We start from the raw sequence: 20,884 nt of genomic DNA, 5'->3' as shown, positions 1-20,884 counted from the left end.
TGTTCACCAAATAACTCACTGTCACCTCATCGGAGCCCAACCACTGTATGAACGGAGCTGTCCATCCCAGCCAAAAGGGAAATTATTATGACAAACTCTGCTACAGAAGCTGAGCTGGCACTCAAACATGGGCTTCAGTCAACAGGGCCACTTTACAACCAATAATACATTTTTCCCTCCTTATCATTTAAGTGTAGAGGCGCTGCATCCTGAATTTATCCCAGCCACCGGTAACCCGAGGCAACACTCCTGCTCATCAAGGCTGTTTTTGTGTGTTTACATGTTTAGCATTTTTACTCTCTGGCCCATCATGACCACCTGTAATGAAGGTATTTTTCCCTCACGGGTGCATTGCAGACACCACAACTGAGGCGAAGTAGATGCGAAGATTCACATCAGTCATTACAGTTATCCGGATACCAACCACATAAACGCACCTAAAATAACTGTCCAGTTGTAGTTGGCTCGCTTGGTCTCCAGCGGACCCTATCTCCAGTCCCAGGCAGTCTCTCCTCTCAGTTCCACCCAAGCTTGTAATCACTTGATTTGACAGATCATTTATTTAACTGGACGTGACAGACTCTGTCTTTGCTATGAAGCCGTCCAGTCAACAAGGACCAGCCCCCAGGGGTTTCATTTACGGTCCTTGTGGCTTTAAGCTGCCCAGCCCTGCTGGGGGAGGTTGATAAAGGCGTCATTCCCACGGCCAAACCTCAGGACTGCTCACGTGCTTAGAGATCTTAAGGCCTTAGCCAGACAGGTTCCTCACTGCAAGGCAGATAACCCAAACACAAACATGGACCAGAAGGAGTCTGACTGAAATGCAGTTCGCACACTGCTTCAGTAAGTTGGCCACTGCAGTGGCTGAAGCCATAAGGCAGTTGAACAAAATGTGCTACTCTTTGAGTATAGCTCCTTACTAAATGCAAACAAAACACAAACTACAGTTCAGAATATGAGTGACGTACTTGTAACTACAGCACTGTTTATGGGATATCTTCAAAGAAGAACCTGTTCCCACACTACCTTCCTTAATATCACATCTGTCTCAGGATAGTGCCAATATGCTCATTGAGATGAGTTTCCCAGGGAGAAGTGAAAAGTGCCCGATTCACTGCCAAGAGAGGAGAAAGTAAAGCTGATGGTTGTTTTACTGCAAACGACTTCCCACAGTGGAACAGCTCCAATATGCTGAACAACAGGCATCTAACGAAAAGGGCAAATCCCAAACCCAGCAGGACGGGCTTTGCTGGACGAGGAGCGGCCTGATGGTCGATGGACGGCTACCAACCAGCAGGACGATGTTGGAGCAGAGCCAATGCAAGGGTCCTGCGTGGTCCAGCTCTATCAGAATGGAACAGTTTCATATATGAGCAGTTACAGAACATGGATTGATCCATAAGCTCAACATGACTTCCAAGGCCTGACAGCAAAAAAAAACCCCCAAAAAAAAACCAAGGAACGACACAGATATAAAATCAGCAAAAAAACACATTATCTGAAAGAGACATTAAGAGACACACTAGGTAAAGCCTCTCTCACTACCTTTACATTCAAGGTAAAATTTAGAAAATAAACATTCACAGACACCAAGAAAAAGCAACAAAAGTAAAAGGGAAAACATTTTAATAATTTCAATTCCAACAGTCTGTATAACACATGTGGAGAGATTCGGGCAGCTCCCTACCCAGTGTACCTGTTCAAACCTTTAAAATTTCCCCATTTACTCTACAAACTCTACATAAAACCATGTGTTGATCAGACAACAATCATGTCCAAAGACAAACAAACTGAATAAAAATTAAAGGCTTTAACATATTTGTCACTTATGTTACAGGTGGGCTGTGAGCCCCCTTTCTGTGGCCACACCCAGGCGGTCCAGCGGTTAACGGGAATGACAGTTTTGAAAGTGCAGAGATTCTCTCAAAACGGCAAAAGAGGAACTTTTCAAAATGCATCAGTTCGAAGTGCTTCAGAGGTAGATTCATCTGGCTTAATAAATACACACCTCCATAAAAACAAAATCCTCTCGACCCTTTCAGTCATAATGTCAGATGTTTTCACCTTTTCCTGGGGAAGTGACCCTGTCAGCCTCATCATCTGTGCAGCTAAGATGGAAAATCAGCTTCAATGGCAATATATTTATTTTATTTATTTATTTATTTTTTAAATAGATATTTTATTGCCCCCTGGAGGGAAATTCTCTATGCCTCCCCCAACTTGCTCCCTGTAGGTGAGAGCAAGCTGGCAGTGAAGGGCAGCCACCCATAGCAGCACCCAGGGAGCTGGGGGTCAAGGGTCTTGCTCAAGGACTTGCAGACATGCTGAGGCTGGGCTTGAACCAGCAACCTTCTGATTAGGGAATGCACTATTCAATGCATGAGCAATTGAATAGTTCTTGTGTTTACGGACCAGGCCTTCAAAATTAATCACGATGATTATTTTTCTTTATAGAAAACAAACCTTTATACAGCAGAGTATGTCCAAACTTGATAGCCCCTAGACGATTCCCTACTGATGACATCAGAAGAGAGTCCCAGCTGCCTGATGTGACTCAACACACCTGGTCAAAGTGTACTGCTAACCCTTCACATCACTGTTTCGTACAGATGCCAAATCCTTCCTCCATGGTCTCATCTTTTCTCCATCTTAATTTTCAGAAAGTTCAGCTATTGAAGTCAACATATGGTTAGGCTGTGAAAATGAATTTTAAAAAGGTACGATCATTTCTTGTACTGTAAAAAGCAACTTGCAAAAAACATGGAGAAGGAAACCGTTCCGTGCGTCACAGCACCAGGACAATATAAGAAGGAAAACAAAAGACCAATTATATTTTCAGCAATCTACTGTATGTGGCATCAGGTCAAAGCTCTGGGTTTTTTGGGAGGGGGGTTATAATGAATTGGGGCCTTATTCTAGAGTGTGTTTAGAAAGGTAATTTCAAGTGTCTTCCGACATCAACATAATATCTGTCTTCCGAGGGCAGTGAGAGCAGTTCTACCTACAATAAATGCTGTTTTAAAAAAGCACTAAAATTATTTGAAAATCAAAAGGTGAACAGTGAACAAATACCACCACAACCACAGTGTCGGGATTCTTCATTAAAGTCAATGACTTTTACTCACCTCTGAAGCCATGACTGATGTCAGAGTATTTAGACCAAAGCACTGTCATTACAATAAAAAATACTGTAATCCACTTAATGCAACGTACAAGTTTAAAAACAAAAATATTAATGGAAAAAATTCAGTGATTTCAGCAGTAAGCTGATAGTTAAGGAGTAGTGTCATAAATTGGTAGACTTAGTATTCATTCAGCTTGAGAAATAAGCGTTTCGGAGAAGGTAATCATTACACGAGATGGGGCCTGATCGCTGCCTTCAGAGTGAGCCGTCTCAGCCACCATGAAACACTGGCTACCCAGAACTGTGACTCCCCTCACGGACAACAGCAGGGGACTCTCTCTGCCTACTCCAATATCCTGCCTGAGGGAAAGAGGCAGCTTTCTTAGCATTAGACATAGGATTCTGTAGCATAAATACCATTTTAAACCAGATATCAGTAATATTTAAGAAATGTACACCATATTTCTTATGTATTACAGATGTTCATACCAATAAACATATTGCAGAAATGGAGGTGGCTTTCACAAATAACGGTGTTGTTTTAAGTCATACCTCATATTCATGGCATGCATTACTAGACACTATAAAAATGGACTGAATGAGAAACGGAACACAAAACTGGTGACAAAACAAGCAAACAATGTAGACATTGTGTACAACACATAATGATTGCCATTTGCAGTAAAATCAGCAATTATTCTTGATGAGACTAATCGTGTTCTATACAGGTCAAGTAATGGGGAGGGAAAGTATTTTTTTAAAGCATCATCAGTATAATCTCAATGTACAAATCTAGCAGGTGAAAGGTTTATTTTTACAAAAGTGCACAGGGAAACTTACACGACAGCGGCAAAGAGCCGAAGCCATCTTTAGAATCCACCACATGCTCACAAGCGTGCAAGTTTTAAACCCACTGGGTCTGGCCGCTGCACGGACAACGTGTCCCCTTTGTCAACCAGCATACTGGAGTCCACTGCTTCTCGGCGGGACCTGGGCCTGTGGACGTCCTGCCACATCCCCCCTTCCACTGCCTCCTCCCACGTTCTTGGATGGTCGTCCGGCTTCATTGCCCCTCTTGCCCAACTCAGGAAATTTTGTTGAAGGGTCCTATTTGCAGAAGAGCACCAAGAAAATGCAGTTCTGATCCACCTTTGAGTTAAATTAAAGCAATTAATTGTAAAGTTAATAAATGATCATGCAAACAAACAGTTTAATGATAATAACATCACACATTTACTTATATTTCTTTAGGCATGTCATTACCTGAGGTTCTCTGCGTTCTCAGTTGGACATCTCTCCCTCTGCCATAGCAGGCGCCTTGCTATTGGCCAGTTGTAGACTGCGGGTGACTGGCCCACCTGCCCTCACACGTGCCATCACGGCCAAGCGCTCCTCTTTCTTGGGTTGTGATGGCAGGTTCCCTTCGGCCAGTCTCTTAGGTGGGTCCGGCTCGCCACGTTGGGATCTCATGGGCACCAGGGGAAGCACGGGGGGTAGCGCAGGAGACGGCTGCAGCATCAAAGCACTGCTGTTGACGGCGGCTTTACTTTTCTTGCTGAAAGGAACAAGAGCTGCTGGCAAGGAAGCAGGCCTCTTTAGCTGAACAGCCTGGACTGCCATTTTTCCTTTGCTGGGTTGAGGCTTGAGGGGAACAGCGGTTCCAGGCCCAGAACTTCGAGCTCTGGTCTTTCCCAAGGTTTTCGGCACAAGGGCTGGCCCTTGTTGCTTAATTTCGGAATCTGCTGTTCGCCTACGGAGGTTACCATTGCGATCCAGGCTGACAGATATGCTGGCAGCTTTTACCTTCTTGGACTTTTTGGAAACAGGTTTCATTGAGCAGCTGAGAGCCACATGCTTGTTGAGGCTGCCCCGGTAAGTGAACTCCCTGTTGCAGTGTGGGCAAACATAGAGCTGCTCCTCCACTTTCACAGAGCTCCTCTTGGCTATTAGAGACTGCTTGTTCCTCTGCAAAATGGCCTTCTGAGCCAGCTGGTTTTTCCTGGGGATAAAGGCATTCAGCTTCACCTTAGAAGACGGATCTTGGTTGAGATTGAGCCTTTTGGAGAGGCCCATCCGCCGGAAGGTGTTCTGTCCGGCATTGGCAGCTGCCGCTGTGGTTGGGGAAAGCACTCCATTCTGTGCCTTCGCAAACTCCTTCAAGGGGATGGGGTTCTTCTTAGGGGTATACCTCTTCTTATCACTGGCGTTCGCACAGGCCAAAATGTGCTTATGCAGCTCTGGCATGTTATCAAAGCTCCTGCCACACTTAGTGCAACGGATGGCTGTGGTGAATGTCTGTGGGATGTTATGGGTAGTGAAGTTGGTGGCGGAGGCAACAGAGCCAGCAGGGGTGCGATTGTGATATGGAAACGGTGGGGGTTTGAAACTGGGATAGTGCTGGTTAATGCCGAGCCGCACGTTCGGGGCTTTCGGCTTGCCTCCTTCGGAAGCCATGATTTTTATTGTAGTGTACAGCTCTTCTGTGGAGTCATCGAGATCATCCTCCTTCTTCACGTTACTGGCTACATTGCTGGAGGGACCATCCTCAGCTGACATCTCCCTATTTACCGTCACAGGGCCATTGTGATTCTGAGGTCTTAACTTCCCATTTTCCACTTCTGTGTACGTGCAGTTTTGACTGGGGTGAAGGTCCTTTTGATGCTGTTGCAGATTGCAAAGGTAGGCAAACTCCTTTGAGCAAGCACTACATATATAGATTCTGCCAACACCATGGAGGGAGGAACGGTGCTCTAGCAAAGCATCAGCCTTTCCAAAGAGCAGCACGCAGAACTCACACTTGAATGGCCACTCTTCTGCATGCTCAGAGATATGGTGACTCAATTCTTTTATTGAGCAGAAGGGCTTTTCACAAACATTGCACATAAAGCTCTTCGAGAAAGTTTCTTTCTGTAAGGGTTCCACCTTGTCAGATGTCCTTTCAGAGGCAGAAGGTGGAGTTAAAGGTGCTAGATCAGGTGGGTCAGCTGAAGTTGCAACTGGGTCATCAAGCTTCAGATCACCTTCAGATATTTCAGATAGCCCAGACAACGGGGGCATTGAAGGTGCTAGACTTTCAGGTATCACAGCCTCGGACACAGAAGGGACTGCCGATTCTGACGAGGGGGGCAGATGTACAGGAGGGTCAAGAGAATGTGGTGGAGTGTGGGAATGAGATTTTGGCTGCTCTTCCAGTTTTGCCTCCTGGTTTACTATCAAGTTATCTGTAGGAGGATTCTCAAGAACAGTGACTGGAGCAGACACGAGATTCTGAGACGACTCAATGGAAAGTGTACATTCGATAACAACTGCCCTATGAGTAACATTAAAAGAGCTAATATTGCAGTTAGTTATAGCCGTAGAGGAAGAACCACCAATTAAAGAATATTCTGAAGCTGTATGTATAGCCATTTGGTTAAAAGGTTGATTTGTAAGAAATGTATGGCTTTTTGGTTCTGAAGAACTCAGGGGCTCAGCTAACTGATATAAATTTGCACAATTTACCACGTCTTGCACCATAACATTGGTGTCCTGTTCTGAGACAGGTGACAGCTTCTCCTGATGAATTTCAAGAGGTCTAGGTGATATGTTGGGTGATAGGTCTGGAAGAGATTTCTGGGTTGGGGAGGAAGCGGACTGAAGTTCTGTAGATTCAGACAGGGGCTGTGGAGAAGAAGCCGAGGGCAGAACAGGAGGGGGAGGAGTTGGAGACCCTACAGCTGGACTGCAGGGGGAAGGGGAATGCATGGTAACAGGAGTTAAAGAAGGAGGGGGTGACTGACGTGTTACAGAAACAATGAGCTGTTCTGATAAAAGTTCTTCAGAATTATGGGAGTGGCTATCAGGAGAACATTGTGTTGTAGGTTCAACCTCTCCTGGAGAGGTCTCCAATTTGCTTGCATTTTCCTCTACAGCCACCTCCAATCCATCATACTCATTTAACAACACCTTCTCCAAAACACTAGTGTCTGGTTTTCTTTTCTTGAGTAGAGGCTGTGTGGATAAGCTTCCCTTTACTTCAGGTTCGGTGGAGGTCTTCCTATGCATGCTCAAATCCAACACAATTTCTCCAGGACCCTTATTCTGACCCTCATCTTTTTTACTGACAGCACTGGAAAGGTCCAAGGGTTGCTGGTTGCAGGAACTGCCCACACTCCTCGAGTTTGGCCAGTCTTCAGTTGTTAATTTAAAGGGGTCTGTTCCAGATGGACTGGCAGTGTCTCTCTCATCTTTGCTTGAACTCTGTGTTGGGGAACTGCCCTGATTGTCTATCTTTGGTGCCTTAGACCCAAGAGAGACCACAGCCTCTGACTTTGAGGTTCCAACAGGGTTATACTGCGAAGAGTTAGGAGGAGAAGCTGTCCTTCTCTTGAACCTCCCTGAACCTGCAGACAAAGCAGCCATGGGTGGGGGTGGACCTGGTCTGTGACCATCTGTGATCAGAGTCGAGGTAGGTTTATATCCATCACGTGTCTGCAAGAGCTGCTTCAGCTTAGGTGAGAGATATAGTGTTTTTTCTTTCTGAAAGGCTAGTGTCTCTGTGGGTTGAGAAGAGCTGGTTCCAACTACAGATGAAGATGATGATGGTGATGATGACGATGAAGGAGAAGACAAGGAGGATATTACTGGTATAGAGTCCAACTCAGTTTTTATGTTAGGGGGAAGAGGTGGTGTGGCAGTTCTTCTTTTTGAGACAGGTTGGGCAGGAATCTCTTTTACTGTACAAACTGCAGTGTCTACTTTGAGAACCTGGCTGATTTGATCTGGGCTAATAATGAAAGCATCCAGACCAAATAAAGCAACAGAGCTTGAGTCTACCTGAATAACCTCACAATTACTGACCGTGCTAGTTGACAGGATTTTTCCATCAATATACAGGCTAAGGTTTTCAGAGATGTTGTTGGAGATGTCAACCATATATTCCTCTTGACCACCCTCATCTTCCACATCACCACTGGGCACATAAACTGGTGGTGGACTGGCATCAGGGGACCCCTCTGGAGGGGGCTGCTTCTGCCGCTGTGTTTCCTGCAGGAGAGTGCCATTCTTTCGGATGCCCTTGGGCAGCAGATGGCGCTCATGGATCCTCCGTTGGTGTCGCCTCATGTTGGTGTGAGTGCCAAAAACTTTCTTGCAGTATTTGCAAGGGTGAAGCTCCTTGGATTCACCACTGTCATCCACTGCGGAGGCCCGTCGTGTTTCTGCCATGACAGCGACCTTCTGCGTTGAAGAGCTAACTTTCGGATTGACACAGCTCGGAGACCCATTGACAACTGCGCTGTCAGAAGTGGCCGCAGGGTCTGGACCAGAATTATCAGACTGCGAACTGAGTTGACTAAGCGATTTTGCAAGCCCTGAGACTAGAGCCATTTTTTTCATAGGTCCATTTTCATGCCTTCTTTCATGCCGCCGACGGCCAACCTGTGAGCCAAAGGGCTTGCTGCAGTACCGACACTTAAATGTGTGCATCCGACGGTTCACGGAGACATGAATGTGTGTGTGCCGCTCCAAGCCTTGTTTGGTAGAGAAGTGCCGCTCACAGTGCTCACAGGAAAACACAGATGACTCTAGTTCTCCTTCAGCAGAATTACCTGGATCCAGCCCAGTATGCAGCTGGGAGGAGACCGATTCCAGCTCTTGGGTCAGATTTCCTACATCTTCCTCCTCAAGTCCATCACAGTTTGAGTCGGAGCCTGGTTGTTCACCAACTTGTCCCAACCCTGCATCTACAGGGGACAACTGGTTTATCTCTAGGAGAGCACTGGATTGTGGTTCTCCTGCTTCCTCAGCCCTGCCTTCCTCCTCTACCACCATCATGGAGGTGCAGACCTGAGAAGAATCCTCAAGAAAGGCAGCACATGCCTGCTGCACCTGGTCTGTGTTCTCCTGAGACATGGCTGATTCCTCCAGGGACTTCCCTGAAGAATAGGCAGGCTTCTCTGTCACGCCTATGAAATAAAGAAATTATCATGATTATCAAAATGTGACATTAATAAATAAATTTGGTCTCAACTGCAAAAGTCTCAAACTGTTACACAGTAAATTACAGAGATTTAATCTACGCAAATGCTGATTCATAAACCTACAATTTAATGTGAAAATACCTTTTTCCAGCAGTGCAGTCATATAACATTTTAAGTAAATATGGAAATGGATGGATGGATGAATGGAAATCAGGCAAACCCATCCCAAAGGCACAGACTTATGCACTTAATAGAAACCAAGTTTCCAAATGCACAATGGCTGGGATTCATGAAAATCAAAAGTCAAACAGCAGCCAATGGGAAGAGAGCTAAAACCTCCAGTGAAAGACAGTACATCCCTCCTACCCCACTGTGGACTTCAAAGTCTCACTTTGAAAGTCTCACTGATGGAACATTCATTGTCTTCAGGTCTCCTAAGCCTCATACACTTATCTGCTTATAGTAGGAGAGCAGCTGCTCTCCTGCTGAGGGGAGATAAAAGCTATATAAACTCATACACACAAAATCATTTGGCCCAGAAATTGAAAGTATCAAATATTTTTGACAATAAAAATGCTCGAAGGATATCCATGAAGATCTGGACATTCGGCAAGAATACCGTCTGACACCAAGTCTAGCACCTCTAAGCAGAGGAATGTGTACACATATCTGTCATTAAAGAAGTTTCTAAGATAACCCAGTACTTCCACAAGAAAGTTAGAATTATTTTTTTAATTCAGTCATGTTTCCTACCAGATTTGTTCATCCAAAGTGTCATTTGTAGCAGAATTATTCTACACCAGGGGTGTCAAACTCCAGAGTGCAGTGTAGCTTAGTGCTTTCCCTGTTCCACCACAAATGATTCAGCTCAAGAGCTGTGTAGTAATTAGCACATGGAGTTGAATCAGGTGTGTTATATGAGGCTAAACCAAAAGCTGTGCAGGGATCCAGCCCAGCAGGACAGCAGTTTGAGACCCTTCGTCGTATACATTCTGGAAGCACTGGATTGAGGCCTGGATACAAGGGATCCCCCTGCCTGCCTGTTCTGTAAGGTGCCTGCCTATCTGTGCTGTCCTGCCATCTACCTGAATTTACACTGCTTTAAATTACGTAAACTTGTTCAGCCTGGTGCTGGCCAGAAGACGATGGGTTTCCCCCTTGACTATAGCATCTCCCAAGGTTTCTTCCCCCTCCATGACAGTTCTTCCTAACCACTTTCACCCAGACTTAACTCTCTGAGGCCGGGGATTCTGTAAATTGATTTATGACTGATACTTTTTAAAAATGCCATATAAACAAAATTAAATAAACCTTCCTGTTTGTGCTGGATGCAATCAGTCATCACTGAAATTAAGTGTAATAAAAATAAAAATCGACAAATCTTACAGATTGCAAATTGGATGGCTCACGGGCAAAAAAGCTCCTATAGAAACTGTTCAAAAGGCACATTACTCTATATTATACATATAGAGTATAATACAGTATATGACGAAGTACACTGGTAGCTATGATAGGATGAAAAAAAAGCACACTGGCAAAAATATGATAAAAAGCACACCTTTAAGAACCATCACTCAAAGCAAATCTGTTACATCTGTAGCCAGTTAATTATTGGTCATAATATTAACTGCAAACAGTATTGATTTGAATTCAAACATAATATAAATGTTAACATTGTTTATGCCAATTTATGAGAGCACCTGTGGTTTAGGCAAACAAAACATGAAAACAGGGACTTGGAGACAAGTTCTTGACCTAATAAACAAACGTTTATTAGGTCAAGAAATCACCTATTCAGGGAACCAGGGAACAGGCAGGGACAATACAAAAACAGAGAAGCCAGGAAATTGAACTGGTCTCTCGAGAACAAAGGATAAAAAGGAACAGAGTCTGACAAAATTTTGGGACTATTGCTGACACATTGGCCCAGGGAACAAAATGGAATGTATATATATATATATATATATCTACAACAGAAACACGAGGTAGATTAATTTTACAGTCAGCTGACTCTCCCTCCCAAAACAGATTGCTGTATCATCCTTAGACTGCTCAAATTTCCACGAAACAGTGTAAAATTTTATTTGAATAACATTTTGACACAGATGATCGCAAAAGACTTTGTGGCGATTTACATGTTTACAAAGAAATAAATGTGAGTTTCAAGGGAGACTGGTGGCTGGAGCAGGCCTACTGGTCCTTTCTGCATGCTACAGAGTACAATGGATGCAGATAACACATGGATTCATTCCCTAATCACTGCTGGCCTGCAGGTGATGATGCTTTAGCTCAGGGACATATAGTTTTATTTATATATATATATATATATATATATATATATATATATATATATATATATATATATATATATATATATATATATATATATATATATATATATATATATATATATATATATATATATATATATATATATATATATATATATATATATATATAGACACACACACACACACACACACACACACACTCTATCCTGATTAGGGTTGAGCTGACAGACAACCTGACATTGAATCAGCATCACGATTCCAGTGTCTCTGGCAGGTGCACAGATCAAATTATTTTCAAAATTTACTTGGTTTCCATCTGCCTCGGTAAATAAGCAGGCAAGTTTTTATTTGTATTGAAAAACTAAGGATTAAAATTTACCTGCAGAGCGAGCTCTCGCATTCTCTGCTAAACCTGTCTGAAATCATTCCTATTCGTTATACTATTAACCAGAGCTACTGTCATTAGTTGACGTTGACATATTTTTTTCCCCCATCCATCCATTTTCTGTAACTGCTTGTCCTATTCAGGGTTGTGGGGGGGGGGGGATGACCCAGGATGGGGCACCCACGACAACAACAATGACAGGGCACACTCACTATTCCCGCACACTTGCACACCTACAAGCAATTTGGCAACTCCAGTTAAGAATAGCCATAAAAGACAAATAAAACATTACCAGAAACCTAAATAAAAGAATGACGTTGTTCCCAATCACATATTTATGCAGGAAAAACAGAAGAGCAGCACACTTTACAGGGTACGGTGCAGCTACCAGGTCTGTTGACACCATTACTATATCACTAAGATTAGCAAGCATAGCCATGAGTCTCAAATCACGTACTTTAGTGCTTAAACTTGCTATTTTGAGTGCATAAGCACATTCACTTAAATTTGTCATTTTGAGTGTGTAACTACTGAAGTATGCGATTCGAGACTCATGGCTGGCAATATGGAGGAAAAGTAATTAAAGACTGGGTGAGTAGGAGAGAATGGGCTGTGAATGGCCTCAAATTTGGGAAAAATTAAATAGTAATGAATTAATAGTAATTAAGTACTTAATGAACTTACGAAGTCATTTAAAAAAAAAAAAAAAAAAAAAGCTACAAAAATGATATTTCCTTTACAAGACGACCAAACTCTTCCCCCTTTGACATCGTCATATGCCAATTAGGCAGACATCGCCCAACCCTAGTCCTTATGGGTACTTAACATACGAAAAGTAAAACTGCAGAAGGCAATAGCTCCCTTGAACTTAAATACGGTAGAAAAATAAACTCCAAGGATCACAAGCTTAGCATGGTGTGTCACCCATTTCACCTGGCAGAGCTCAGTCTGAAACATTCTTCTAGGCTCACCACCTGCAAGATGAATGGTGGGAGGCAGGAACAGTGCCTTTTGGTTAGCAGATATTAGAAGGACCCAGATGATTCAGATCCTGAATAAAGACCACTGCCTTCCTGGCAGAGCCTGAGCTAGCATGGGCGGCAGAAAGGTATTTTTATAGATATATACCTCTTTACTGGGAGGGGAGTTTCTCCTACATTGGAGATCCCCATAATGAAAGGTCTCCGGAGACTGAAGATACAAGTCCCAGGCGGAGCGCAGTGTGCAGCTGAAGTTTATCATGATGGAAAAGAGGGATGCCTTCATGCAACTGTGAATTGTTCATGTGTAGCCACTGAACAGCAGTTGAGGGTAATTAGCGTTCTTAAAAAAATTTTTAAAAAAAACTGTTTCAAATTTGAGTGTAAGATGACTTCAACCTCACATATCCAGAAAAATGTCTCCTGAGGTCAGATATGTAGAGTGTGAACGGACCGTATTCAAAGCCTCAATCAGTGCATCGGGGGTGCACCAGGTGTTACATCGACAGGGCATCACACTTCTCAGCCTCCCTGGAAAAGCCTATGCCAGGGTACTGGAGAAGAGACTTTACCCTATGGTGGAAACCAGGAATCAGGCGGAACAATGTCATTTCCAGCCGGACTGCAGAGCAGGGGATCAACTCTTCTTTAAGATATACTAGGATATATGTACTTTGTGGACTTGGAGAAGGCATATGATACTGTGGGAAGAGCTTCGGGAATGCGGGGTACCCAAGCCAATACTGTGTGCCTACCAGCCTTCAAAAAGATGTAACAAATGTTCTCTCAATTCTAATCTACACATAATCTAATGTATTTGGCGTGTTCGCCTCTGGAAAGGGAGCATCTTGCCTCCTCACATTTGTGATTTTCATGGACTGGATAACAAGGGGCAGCTATGACTAGACAAACATCTGCTGTGAGGGCTGTATGTTACATCTGACGCCGAGTTTGAAGGGCAGAGATGAGAATCAGCACCTCCAAATCTGAGGCTGCAGTACTCTCTAAGAGTGGAAAGCTCCTTTTGGGTGAAGGGGAGGGTCTGCCCTTTAGGCAGGAGTTTAAGGGACCTTGTTCACAAGTGATGGTAAGAGAGAACACAAGATTAATAGGAGGATCATTTCCATGACTGCAGTTCTGGGGGCACGGGGAAGGTCCATGGTGAAGTGATGCTTAAGTTCTAAGACAAGCTTCCCAGCTTACCGGTCAATCTGCAACAAATTTGCGGGTACAAGCAACAGAAATTAGATGTTACTGCAAGGTTGCTGGACTCTCTCTGTGAAAGGGTAAGGAGTCTGGAAATAGAAAGACCCCAAAATTTCAAGCTGAGGTCAATGAGACATATTATAAGGATCCCCCTTGGCACATTCCACTGGGTAAAGACCACAAGAAAAACCCAGGATTTTATCTCCAAGATGGCTTGGGGACGCATGGGATCCCCCATAACAAGCTGAAGTCTGTTGCTATGGAAAAAGAGATCTGGTCTGGCCCATTTGAGAAGCACTCGGAAAATCAGAGGAGATATATGCAGACATAGAAAGAATGTGCTTGAATCTCGATAACATAAATTACGACATTAATAAAAGTTCAGTACAAGAAGAGTTAGCTGACTTTTTATATCATATTACTTAGGAAGATCACATGAGACAAGATGCTACCCTTTGGTAATCATGCTGTTAATTGTCATTACTATACTGAGGACATACAACTACAAAAACTTTCAAATAGCACAATATTAATTATTAATAAGGCATTTTATATTTAATTGATTGAATGACAAGTGAGGCATATTATAAATGTTCTTATGCTAGAATGTCAGGATTTTCTGTGGGCCAAGTTTAAATGTAATTTGATTAAATGGAACAAAAAAACATTCAGAACCCAGTAAACAAAAATGCTAGAGGAAAACACAATGCAATTTAATGGCAAGTTTGGTTCTCATTTAAGGTTTTGTGAAACACATTTAAGAAATGTGCATTATTGTGTTCAGATTGCTCAAAGGAAAAGAAAGATCTTTCATAATTAGGACTGGGAGGAAATGTTCAGGCTAGTACTACTCAAATAACCCAAAAAAAACTATCCCAAAATGAAAATTCTCTTAATTGAAAAAATAGCTGCAAATATGCTTTAAGGTAAGGGCTAACTATAAAAGAAATTACACCCTCCTCAACACACACATTATATTTATTTATATATAAATACATATATAAATGTAATATAACATCATTACACACACATATATGTAAAATTACAACAGGCTCATCTTATCTCATAGTAATGATGCAGAACCAGAAATGCTCAGCAGAGCAGCAGAAGCTGTGCATCACTTGCCTCCACAGGACAGCATGCTTGACCCAGCAAATGGCAGCAACAGCTGCAGAGCCAATGCGGCTGCAGACCAGGGAGCAGCAGTCGAGGCATCATGTTATGGTAACAGACTGTGTCACCTGTTCTGCCGCCTTAACATGAGCCGGCTGAACGGGTGACAAGCACCTCCCCACATGGGGATTATCTCACAGCCCCATGTGTATGGAGTCGCCTTAGCACCGATCCAGAAAAGGCAGGGGAGGAACTCACCAGAAAGAACTGCAGCAGGCAGGGCATATATGACCAATAAATACTTGAAATTTCCTTCCCAAATTGGGTGTAAAAGAGGCAAAGAGAACTGAGGAAAAAGAACAGCCTCTTCTGTCAATCTTTGCTTTATGTTCTGCAAGGTCTGGAATTTATTAAAAACAGAATTCCTTCTGGGAGTACAAAATGACTACTTTCAACAACAAGGTAAGGCTTGGGCAACCCACCAGTTTTGAGTGCAGTTAGTTACTGAACATTACTAAGCACTTCCCACTGACAAGTCTAAATACCTGCAGCTGCAAATTCTGAATTCTAATACTTCATGGAAAATAATGCATTCCTTCACTAACTGCTCTTAGACAAACTCAGGAAAGCGCGAGCATTTGAGAATGGCAAAGACACTCTTGAAGCAATGCAAAGATTTGCACTTTGAAGATGATTACTCAAAACGTAGATAAAACAAGAACACAAACAACAACTTAATCTATATGAACCGATCCATCCTTCCCCTAACCACTTATCCTGATCAGGGCTGTGGGAGTTTCAAACCCCAGGGTAGGACACAAGGCTGTGATAGAGCCTGAATGGGATGGCCGATCATTGCAGGACACACACACACACACACACACACACACACACAATCTGAAAAGGAATCAAACACATTATAACAGGTACAAATACAAGAATTAGTGTAAAAGATAAATCTTCAAAATGAAATGACAAAAACTTTGCTAAAAATCAGAAATGCTATATCTATGTTACTGCCAGATTAACGTTTCCAATGGTAGCACTAAGCCAATGAAGAAGGAGTAAAACAATTTAATGCAGTACCCGTGCCAGAGCGAAACATCCTAATGATCATCATACACTCACACAAATGCGACCACATATAATTTTAACACTCTCGTCGCAGTCTGGAGCCCCTACCTATGGACCTCAATGGTTCCAGTGGAAAACGTTTAAGAGGCAACCATACCTGCTAGCTAGCTAGCGAAATTAATTAATGAAATGAGCATCAGCATCTTGCAGATTCACTGCATTTTCAATCATTGACTACTCCTAACTGGTTGATTTAATATTTTCAGTGAGTGAAAAATTCTGTAGTGTCGAAAGTATAAAGGAAAATACAGTGACGAGACACCGTACCTGGACAACAGGAATCATGCTTGAAATAAAACATTTCAACAACACACTAGTTAGGATGTCAGTCATGACAAAAGTTCACAGCTCCAAGATTGAAGTACAAGTCAGGAGACCTTTATATCTACCAAATAATGCTACAATGAGGGAGGTTTGACATCTTAATAACTGCAAAACTAATTTAATAATTTGCTATGTGCACCTTGAACTGATCTACAAATTATAAATTAACTAGTCATCTTTACCTTTCAAATCTCAATTTTAAGGCACAGCAAAACCATGGAAGTAACAACAAAGAGCCAAAGGTGAAGTGAAAACAGTCAAGCGTTTAAGCACAGCAGCGTCTCCGAGACTTTACAGACGTTACCCTTCAGCAGTTGCCTGCCAGGCATCTTACCAACAGCTGGTGCAGATCAGAGGGAAGGAAGATAAGTAAAGGACTGGCTTTATTCACTTCAACCACACTGCCCAACTGTACCAGGGGCAGAGACCGAGGCCTGCCACTTAGCTTTCATGGCCAGTCAAAGCACTAACATCTTCTCTAGACCCATGATCAATTTCTACAAAATAGTGGGGTCATGCTACCATGCCTTATTGTGCAGTTGTCCTTATTCTGGATTCTGCGTCTAGACAACTTTTGCCCTTTTGGTTTCAATGAACAGGTTGCAATTCATAATCATCCAACACTGTTTCCATACTCTCAAATAGTCTAGCATGTCCAGGTAAGTTCCTCTCCATTAACAATCAAATACTGCTGGGGGATAAGGAAGATTATATCAATTCAATCAATAATAATAATTTTCAGTCTTCACTCACCCTCATCACAGTGATGAACAAAGAGACAACCCCTTTCAGCTGAATTCTCTCACTAGACAGACAAGTTATGACAAACAGCTAAGGAGCACATTTATCAACAACCTCCAAAATGCAAATGAGAGTACTGAATAAATCATTTTACATGTATCTCTTGGGGATACCGCAGGCCTGGCAACCCAAAAATAAACTTTTTAAAAATTTACCAAGGAGTGATAAATTAGGACTAAATGGCAACTACCAATTCTGGGGGGAAAAAACGCCTTACAAGCTCATTTAAGTGTACATTTAGAAGGGATCCATTATTGAGGAGAGAAATACTAAGAGATATGTGATGTGTAAATCATCTGCCAGACTGAGGTATGATTAGCTACCAATATTACAGCACCTCTGCAGACCTTACTTCATTAAGTTTGGCCTTCGACAGAATACATAGAGGTTACGCATCTTAGCTAAGTATGCATGTGCCTGGTCTGACTTCGGGCAGCTAGCAAGTTGCGACCTGCCTGTCCCAGAGCGCCGCTAAACCGATGGATTTATCCCGTTACCACGGCAGGTCAAGGCAGAACGGCACTTTTCACGACATTAAAACGATAGGTTCAGACGTCAAGTAAACAGACTTATTGCAGCTATTTGTTACTAAAAATAGTCATCCAGCTAACCAAAGCAAATGTTTGGCCTAAGTGGACAGGCGTCCTATGCGTACAAATTTAAATACATACACCATATTTCACAACAGGCTGACTAATCAGTCACATACGAACATAAATATAACCTATACACAAATAAACTAGTAGCAGTACATTATGTTCAACACTCATTAGCTAAAACAACTGTCAATGATACAGTTTTGGACATTCACTGACATTTGGTGATCGGGTGACGGCAAATAGCCCGAAATTGTTTTTTAAAAGACGGTCGTTAAATGAAAGTGACGGAGGTGGAGTCCCTTAAAATACAGGTAACCTTCCGAAATCTGTCAGATGAGCAGCTACTGTAGTGATGAGACTGGAAAAGGTCACACACCCACAATGGTAGGCTGCAAGCCAGTAACAGCGCTTAAAAGCTGCTCGTATGTCACCCGCGCCCACTTCGACGATGCGACAACGGCGGGCAAACCGGAGAGATAGCAGTTTTATGAGGTAATTCCGTTAGCAGGCTGGCTAACGCAGCGGCGGCTCTCCGACGGTTAGTAAACACAGCGTAAGGTGGAGCGGCGGGATAGCTGCGTACGGCAACTTTTAATGCACAAAAATGGCACTTCACTCCAATTTATCAGTAAACAGTCACCACAGTGCGACTGGTGTATTTTAAAAGCAGATACTGCTTACCTCGTGGTTTAATGGTGATTTTATTTTTAATTTTTATTTTCCTTTTTCCCTGTCTTGCTCAAACCTCTCGTCTGTTCTCCATCTGTAGCAGCTATCATCGGATTGTCTTCCCCATTGTACAGCACCAGTAGCTCTTCGGCCCCTGTGATTGGCTGGAATTAGCAAAGGCGATGAAATTCTCGCCAATCGTTGGTAAGTTTATTAGATGATAGAATGCAGGCCAGTAGCCAGGGGCGTGAATTTCGCCCTGCTTGCCTGTCAACCTGTTTGTACGAGGTAAATGGACAACTAGAGCTTTCAGCTGAAAAAACGGAGTAAAGTGCACTCAGGAGATAACTGCTCTATCGCAGGTTTCAGACGTTTTTCCCCCCAGAAATTGAGTTAATTAATATGCAACCAACCCGATTGTCTAAATGGGAAGAAAACCGAGAAGTTGACAGGGCAGCAGTTAGCTGCAGCATCAAATGCACCAATGAAAAGAGGTTTTCCCCTGGTATGTGCACGTCAGGTCCTGTCACGAAATCTCAGAAATGCGCTACCAAATTTTAACAATCTAAAACATTTTTCGCATTTCTCTGGTATTTTACTATAAAGAGAAGGTCGCTCCCCCTGATTATAAAAATACTCCTTGTCAGAAATCCTTGATTTGATTGTATCGTTTAGTTTCTATTTCTCTCCATTGTAACACCTTAGTGTCCATCCACATGAACTCTCAGCATTCACTCACTGTATATAAAATTATCATTCCTTTGTTGTTTTCTCTCCTTTCACTCCAACACAATTCAGTATTACAGACCAATATCTCTTCACTCCTTTCACTCCAAGGCTATGGACCATTGTTCTTTCAAAATCCTAAGTACATATCTATTCTGACCAACACCATTGAGCTGACGACACGACCTGACACTTCGTTATAAAGTTTTTGTCTCTCAGGTCTTTCACCCTGCTACAGGTGCCACTAACCCCCAAACCAGAAAAGCATCGTCTCATATTGAAATGTGTCATGCCATCAACATAGTAATAATTGTTAAGCACCATCAATAATTCCATCCTATGCTTCACTTTGCTACAATGTCGTCATTAACCTGAATTTATCTCCTCAGCAGCACCTTTATCTGGATCCACACCATCTGCTGCTTCTTAGCATCTATGATAAAGTCCTATCAGTTCCTCTAAACATCTGACAAATCTGTGTTAATGACAGTGTTAGTCAAGTTTTTGGTTCAACCATGTTGTAGCTGTGACTACTGGCATACATCCACAATGCTACAGCAAGAGATGCATTTGTCTTGTTTTATATGTATTCAGTGTAAAGCTATAGTTGTTACAGGAAGTATATATTGTTATTCATTCATTTTCCATACCCACTTGTCCTGTGGAGGGTTTCAGGGGTCTCAGGAGCAATGGGCACAAGGCAGGGAATAACCCAGGATGGGGCGCCAACCCATCAAAGGGCACACACACCATTCAGATGTATGGCCAATTTGGCAACTTCAATTCACCTTAGCATGTTTTTGAACTGTGGGGGGAAACTTGAGTACCCAGACAAAACCCCATGACAACATGGGGAGAACATGCAAACTCCACACAGATGGAGCCAAGGCGGAAACTCAAAGCCTAGTCTACAGAGTTGTGAGGCAACCATGCTGACCACAATGCCTGGGTGCCACCCCTCTTCAGAATCTTATATATGAAATAATGCTGCACAAAACTGATCACACTGACTAACTGAAAAATGCCTTACAATACTGATTAAACTTTGCGGACTGTAATCCATGTAAATACTGAAGGAAGAGTTACGTCATAACATAGCAACAGGACAGACACAAGTCTCTTCTGGTAGGATGACTGAAACTGTCCTGTGGACACCCACACCTCCCCTGATATAAGTAATATGATGTAATTAAAATGTGTATTTTGATTGCAAATATTTGGAGTATTTTCTCTATGACCCTGACCAGGATAAGCAATTAGAAGACAGATGGATGGATGGATGGGATATTTCCCATGCCTGTTTAGTGTGAGCTCCAGTGAACAAAAGCTTAAATAAAAACAAGAGAGAGGGAAAAGCTTTGTTCTAAAATATTTTCCCAGACTTAGAGCTGAAGAAGGGCACAGGTGGCAGGCGACGCTGCAGCAGGTCCTTTGTCTGTCACCTGTCACATGACTATAAATAGGTTACTGGGCCAAACATCAGGAAGCCTGCGGAGACCTCAGCATGACAGCAAAACTAGCTGCCAATAACCGCAGAATTCTAACGTTAATTGTAATCTAAGAAACAACACA

The 20,884-nt window shown here is 42.8% G+C and overlaps 1 protein-coding gene across 3 annotated transcripts; it reads right to left on the bottom strand.

The window, feature by feature from the left end:
* Positions 1 to 1,609: 1,609 nt before the first annotated feature.
* prdm2a (PR domain containing 2, with ZNF domain a) lies at positions 1,610 to 18,980 on the bottom strand. Of its 3 annotated transcripts, XR_002841739.2 has the most exons (4): positions 18,599 to 18,977; positions 4,388 to 9,069; positions 3,965 to 4,231; positions 1,610 to 3,484 (listed from the first exon to the last, which is right to left on the bottom strand). XR_002841739.2 is itself a non-coding variant. In XM_023841544.2 (3 exons), the coding sequence occupies exon 2, from the start codon at positions 9,014 to 9,016 to the stop codon at positions 4,406 to 4,408; it is 4,611 nt and encodes a 1,536-aa protein (XP_023697312.2). In that variant the 5' UTR covers positions 9,017 to 9,069; positions 18,599 to 18,980; the 3' UTR covers positions 1,610 to 4,273; positions 4,388 to 4,405. The 3 variants fall into 3 exon arrangements, 2 of the variants coding, with proteins under 2 accessions (XP_023697312.2, XP_023697311.2); XM_023841544.2 differs by having other exon boundaries at positions 1,610 to 4,273; positions 18,599 to 18,980; XM_023841543.2 differs by having other exon boundaries at positions 1,610 to 4,231.
* Between the last annotated feature and the right edge of the window lie 1,904 nt (positions 18,981 to 20,884).

The sequence above is a fragment of the Paramormyrops kingsleyae genome, chromosome 6, assembly GCF_048594095.1.
Source record: "Paramormyrops kingsleyae isolate MSU_618 chromosome 6, PKINGS_0.4, whole genome shotgun sequence".
Lineage (NCBI taxonomy): Eukaryota > Metazoa > Chordata > Actinopteri > Osteoglossiformes > Mormyridae > Paramormyrops > Paramormyrops kingsleyae.
Note: the sequence above shows the minus strand (reverse complement) of the source record. Positions and strands in the feature narration are given on the sequence as shown.